The sequence below is a fragment of the Aptenodytes forsteri genome, unplaced genomic scaffold, assembly GCF_000699145.1.
Source record: "Aptenodytes forsteri isolate BGI_AS27 unplaced genomic scaffold, ASM69914v1 Scaffold212, whole genome shotgun sequence".
NCBI lineage: Eukaryota > Metazoa > Chordata > Aves > Sphenisciformes > Spheniscidae > Aptenodytes > Aptenodytes forsteri.
The window spans coordinates 3,277,399-3,283,748 of record NW_008795487.1 but is presented as its reverse complement, the minus strand read 5'-3'; the positions used below and the strand labels follow the sequence as shown (position 1 = coordinate 3,283,748).

The following is a 6,350-nucleotide window of genomic DNA, read 5'->3' as shown; positions in this document are numbered from 1 at the left end:
ATGCGGCTGGCTCAGGCGCCTCCTCCGCCCGCCGGCCCGCCTCGTGTCAGTGAGGGCTCTAGGTAGTCCCAGTCTTCGCGTACTTGTCCTGCGCTTGCCCTCGTTCTTCGCGGCTGGCCCTTGCTATTTCGGCAAATCCTGAGCTCTGAAGAAGCTGGGAAGCAACGTTAAGCCTTCTTACGGTTCTTAGGATCGTACAAGACCTCCTGTATCTACGGTTCTGGAGAATTAAGTCAATCCTCAAGTTCTTTGGTCTTCACCAAAATACAAATAAATGCGGGTTCTTCTTAGTCTCGAGATTCAAACTGACCCAGCGGCTTTTGCTTCTTAGAAGTTTGCTGTCGCAGCTGGCTTTTCATGGTAAACGGGCGTAATCTCTGTGTACAGCTGCCATCAAGCGTTCAGGCTTAACAGCTCTTTGTTTTATAGTATACGCAGACTAAGCCCAGCTGTAGTGCGGGCCTGCCAAGGCATACAGTCAAAATACATATTTTTATTTGCAGGTACAACATGCAAGTAAACAAATTGCCGCTGATAAGCAGTACAAGGGTATCATCGATTGTGTAGTGCGTATTCCAAAGGAACAAGGAGTGCTGTCTTTCTGGCGAGGAAACTTGGCAAATGTCATCAGATACTTCCCAACTCAAGCTCTCAACTTTGCCTTCAAGGATAAGTATAAGCAGGTGTTCTTGGGAGGTGTAGACAAGCACACTCAATTCTGGAGGTATTTTGCTGGTAACCTGGCGTCTGGTGGTGCAGCTGGAGCCACTTCCCTCTGCTTTGTCTACCCCTTGGATTTTGCAAGAACCCGTTTGGCTGCTGATGTTGGAAAAGCTGGCGCAGACAGAGAATTCTCTGGTCTAGGGGACTGTCTAGTCAAAATTACCAAGTCTGATGGTCTGCGTGGCTTGTATCAAGGGTTCAATGTCTCTGTCCAAGGCATCATCATCTATAGAGCTGCCTACTTTGGGATCTATGATACAGCAAAAGGTAAAACTTCGGAGAGGATCTGATAAACCCGTTTTCAGAATTGTATTGTCTCTTCATGTCTGTTCTTGGATGTTACTCCGTGTCTGTCTGTAGCAACTATAGTTTATGTGGGCGTGGAGGCGGAGGGGGGGTATCGATGCCAACATCAGTGATACTGCAGTGTTCAAGGCAAAACTCGGGCGTGTATTGATGGTGGCAGGCTACTTTCAAATACTCCTGGTTTTGTGCTTGTCCTTAAAGGAGTTTTTCCTCGTGCCAGCAAAGCATGTTGGTAACCATACACAATTACAAGTTCTTTTTTGTTCAGTGCATTACTGTAGTTATATTAAACCAGTTCAAGTGCATTTAGCAGAACGGGATTGAGCAGTGCTTCTACAAACCACTTGTTTGTTAAGCTTGACATTTGGGCATAGAGGTCGTTGATACTAGCTTATAGCTTAATGTAATTCACGGGGACAATTACTTATTTTAGTGACACTTATTTCTAAAAAGAGTAGGGAATAGTTAGATCTCTTCTTACACCAGTCTGAAAAGAAGCCTGGTGCCTAAATGTTACCTGTTTTGATGACTGAGAAGAAAATCCTGTGAATTTCCTTGATTTTATTTTTTTTTAAATACTGCTTCAGCATGTTTAAATTTTATCAAGTGCCTTGGCGCAACTTCAAAGTATGGCTTTACAATGTTTCATAATACTTTCTCTAGTAAAGTAGCTGTCATGCAGTGAGTGAACTGGAGGAGGAGGTACAAGATAAAAAGCTAATTACTTTTTTTATTGCAGGCATGCTCCCAGATCCCAGAAATACTCACATTGTTATCAGTTGGATGATTGCCCAGACGGTGACTGCTGTGGCCGGTGTGGTCTCCTATCCTTTTGATACAGTGCGGCGTAGAATGATGATGCAGTCAGGACGCAAAGGAGGTAGGCTGTTAAATTTGTGCAGTTCTTCAAGCAGCATTAACAAGACGGAGTGCTTTTTTCCTAATAGTCATCCCTCAGCACTTACAGTTCCTTGTTCCATAAATCTGGTTTAAGTGATATTTCATATAAATGATAAGAGGAACTGCAGTAGGGTCATAACTTGTGTTTGTCAGGAATTATGCTGATGACTTTTCTTTATAGAATATGCAACGGGCAAATGGACTGCCTGTTTGCAATGACAAATTAATTGAAGGCAATTAGGGGACAGTGTAACTGCCAAAAAGAACGCTTAACATTTTTATTTTGTGCTTAGCTTTTAATAACTAGGCAAGCAGATAGGAAGCTTTTCTATTGCCTGAACTAGTATTGTGTTACAGTCTTAAAATGTGCTTTGGGACATCACAAAGTAGCTAGAGAAGTGAAACAGGGCAGTTGTTAAAAACATCTTGGATACAATTATAGGAGTTAAAAATGACTCTATGCTCTTTTTCTACAGCTGATATCATGTACTCTGGAACAATTGACTGCTGGCGGAAGATTGCAAGGGATGAGGGAGGAAAGGCGTTCTTCAAGGGTGCATGGTCTAATGTTCTCAGAGGCATGGGGGGTGCTTTTGTGCTTGTGCTGTATGACGAATTCAAGAAAGTCATTTAAGCAGCCTAACTAGAATTGGAAATCAAGTTGAGCAGATCATGTAGAATAACTACCATTATGGACCATTGACCTTCAAGAAATTCCTGTGAGTCTTATTTATCGGAACCAGATGATGTTTGTAGATGGGACTAGAAACTGACATAGAGGACTGATCCATTTCTTGGTAACACGCATGAAGACACTGAATCTGGCAATTCAGTGTGGTGATGTTTTTTCCCCAGCAGCGAGGAATGAGTGGCGTTGGTTCTGGGTCCAAAGTAGCTGGGTCCAATCTAGGCAGAAAACTGTTTGCCTGTGGATCAGTCCTCGGTTTCAAGTCCTATCTTCTAGGACCATAAAATTGTATTTGAAAGTACTTGCTAACAAATCATGTTCTTTTCCACTTGTACTGAAGCACTATGTACCATTTTGCACAGCTGAACATCTAGCAATTTTGTTCTTAAATTGGGGCATTCTGCTGTAAAACAATAAACATACTTACTCTACCTGTGTTGAAATTATTACATAAAAGCTTTGGGAAAGCCTCTTTTGTTTGAAAACTTGTTTCAGATAATGGTTCATCTGATACACTGCACTCTGTAACAGAATAAGCTTGATTTTTTTTTTTTTTAAGAAATAATTGAATGTGAGAACTTGGGGGGCGGGGGGGAAGCATGGGTTATACTAATAGAAACCACTCCCATTCTTTGTGCCTGATAGTGTACGACGGGCTGCTGCAAGTGGCTTTTTGCATGATTCTTAGAAATTGGTGTGCAACTTTTCATACGATTTAAAATCGGGGGTTTTCTGTTGTAGCGCTAGGAGAACCCAAAGTGCCAAGGACAGTCAAACAGTAATACTCTTGCCCTTGGTAAAACAGATTAAAATGAAATAATTTTTTAAAAATCAATATAGAGAGCAACATGGCATTCATGCAAAAACCCAGGAACCTAGTAAATGCCTTCAACTTCCGAGTAACCTATGTATTGTATTGTTGCTGCTATTTGGAAATGCTGATTGTGCCATTCAGGATACTGTTTGGCCTGATCTGTGGCAGTGGTCAGTACATCTGTGGAAGGTGAATTTAATCTGAAATGAGGCTCATTCGAAGAGGTGAAGTTGATGCGGTGTGTGGGAGGGTATATGTATGCTTCTGTGTAGCTGTAAAATACAGATCAAGGTAGGTCAGCCTTCAATATTAACTGATTGATGTCTAGTTCTGGGGATTGTCAGAAGAACAAAATCAGGTTGAATAATTTCTCATACTGCTATTTGAGATAATGTAATACCTATGTGCTGTTCTTCATATGTATATAATCTTACTTTTGTACTTTGTAATCTGCAAAGGCATGGTAGGGGGACCAGTAAAGGAAAACAAGGTGTTCATCTTCCAATTGTGTTTTTAAGAACTCTCCCTATATCTTGAGAAGAAAACAGTGTGTAATTGCATAAGTCATTGAAGGCTGACTGAGCTGTCTTGAGTTCTTTTGTGTGCCTTCTGAGGTTGCTGTTCAAGATGAAGTACTTAAATTCACTACTTGGCTTTGGCTGATTATTACCTTCCTCTCAAACATAATTTACCTGTTTCACTGTTGCAGAAGCACTGCTTTCAACATCTGTATGTGAATATAAGTACCTTACACAGCTACTTTGTACACAGACTAATAGCAGACTTTATGTACCTACTGCAAGTGGTTTTATCCCGTTGGGTAATGGTAGCTCTCTCGTGGTGCTGGCTAGGTCATTTGATGTTGACCTTGCCAATCAATGTGCTGTTTCAGTTGTAATTATATTGATTTTTGGGGGGTAGGGGAAGAGGTTTTGTGTATAAAAATACATTGCATAGGTTTATTTCCTGTATCGGTGGCTTGAAAGGTAGAGATAATGATAGATCTATACCTCCCATAACCTCACTGAGTGTATGGTGGCCCTGGCTTTGTGAGGAAGAACCAAACATGACAATTACTTGAGCAGCCCCTGAAAAGGGGAGATGTTCCCCCCCCTCCTCTCCAGAACTAGGTTTTAACCAGAAGAAATAGGAAAAGAAATCAATGCAAGTGTGGGTGGTTTTTTTTTAAGTGGAACTGCAATTTACCTATGCTGTGCGTTCAGCATGTACTACTTGGTGTTCATTTTTTTAGTATATGGCTTCCCTTAGTCGTGCAGCAGCGATTTTCAATGTGTGATTATGCAGTGTGGGAACATAAGAGGCAAACAATAAATGAGACTTTTAAAAAAAGCATTTGTTTTCTGCCTTATTGAAACACTTGGTGAAATGTATTTATTTTGAAAAATATTTTTAACTGGAAAATATCTGGAATTTGTAAAAAAAATACTGGCATCTAAAGCCTATATTTTAAAAAGGCATCAGAAGTAGGGCTTGCACACTGAAGGGAATAAATAAAATGCATTGGTGTGAGGAAATACTTACATTTAAAATCCAGTTATTAAATCTCATTACAGATTTTATTCCCATTCTCACAACTGTTACACTGGACTCTTGAAGACGTAAATACTATCTATGTGGGTTAAGTCCATATCAATATTGCAGAGGCTCACATTTACATTGGAAGTACTGAGCTAATGAAATAGCGGCTGAGTGGCAGCCCAGCATTAATAGTTACTTTTGGCAAATGTCATTTTATTTCCCATTTTCTGTTTTGCATACGGTTTATTGAATATACTGAGACTGTTTGGTATTGCTGGTTGCAAGGCTGAAGGGCAATTTTACACATATTTTGAATAGCTAGTTTCCCCTTCAGAAAATACTCGAGTATATAAAAACGGTAAGCTGGGAAAACTAACTACTGTGGCATTCTTGAGCAGTCCTATCATCCTATAGGAAATCATTATATTCAGAGGAAAGAAGCATCATCACAATGGAGACGAGAAGTAGTAACAAGTTTCTTCTGTGCTGTGGATGAGAGGCCTTGTCTCGCGTTGTGAAGAAAAATCTCAGCAAGGTTTGAGCAAGTCTTCACAGTAGGTGTTTGCAGAAAAGCTTAGCTGCCAGGCATTGTGGTTTCGAGCAAAGGGAAAAGAACAATTTTACTGATCTTTCTCCACTTTTTTTCCCCTGCTCCATTTTAGGTGGATTTTTATGGGACAAAGAGTTTTATACATGATGATACTCGTTTCTAGTCAGTGCTTTGAAGTACTCCTTAGTTTTCAGGAGGATCCATGACTTTCTTTCATGTTGGGGAATCCAGGTGTGTTTTCTTTTTGGAAAGTTAGGTCATCTCTTCAACCATAGTTGTTTCCTCGGTACAATTTGGTAGGTTTACATATTCTGTCTAAAGAGAGAGAAAATTCTGTAACACGCAATAAGCTACAGAGTCACTGATCAGGGAACATTTCTAAACGTTAGACGCACCAGTACCAAAGGCACCTTGTCTTGCTATTTTAATACGTAAGAAATGCTTGCAAAGCAGAAGAAAACAGTTTAAGGACAGTTACGGATTGTTTGACTTTTAACATGTATGATCAGTGCTAGCTATTTGTCAGCTAAAGGAAAAGAATAAAAGTTGATTTAAATGCTGGACAACTTTAACTGAGACTAGAAGAAATGTGTTCAGTGAGTATTGCCTGAGTTTTCCATATGTAGGTATTAACTAGACTTTTAGAGAAAACATTTTCGTTGCTATCATATGGTTTTACATTGGTTAACATGGAGTTCTACGAGAGTGGAAGTTGCTGGGTAAGACCATAGTACTGGTACAGAGCTTGGGGCTTAAAATATTGAGGGGGGATAAATTTGATTTTAAAAAAATTAGGAGGGATAGTACTGGAAAAACAAGGGGCGGGGGGG

General features: G+C 40.2%; 2 protein-coding genes across 2 annotated transcripts in view; one reads left to right on the top strand and one right to left on the bottom strand.

Moving 5' to 3' along the window:
* Nucleotides 1-3,063, top strand: SLC25A6 (solute carrier family 25 member 6). The gene is made up of 4 exons (XM_009281382.1): nucleotides 1-45; nucleotides 504-990; nucleotides 1,769-1,909; nucleotides 2,406-3,063. The coding sequence occupies exons 1-4, from the start codon at nucleotides 1-3 to the stop codon at nucleotides 2,561-2,563; spliced, it is 831 nt and encodes a 276-aa protein (XP_009279657.1). The 3' UTR covers nucleotides 2,564-3,063.
* Nucleotides 3,064-5,772: 2,709 nt separating this feature from the next.
* Nucleotides 5,773-6,350, bottom strand: part of LOC103900664 (granulocyte-macrophage colony-stimulating factor receptor subunit alpha) — a 19,907-nt gene continuing 19,329 nt past the window's right edge. The window contains exon 12 of the mRNA XM_019472619.1: nucleotides 5,773-5,835. Coding sequence (XP_019328164.1) covers nucleotides 5,773-5,835 — 63 coding nt within the window. The remainder of the gene's footprint in view (nucleotides 5,836-6,350) is intronic.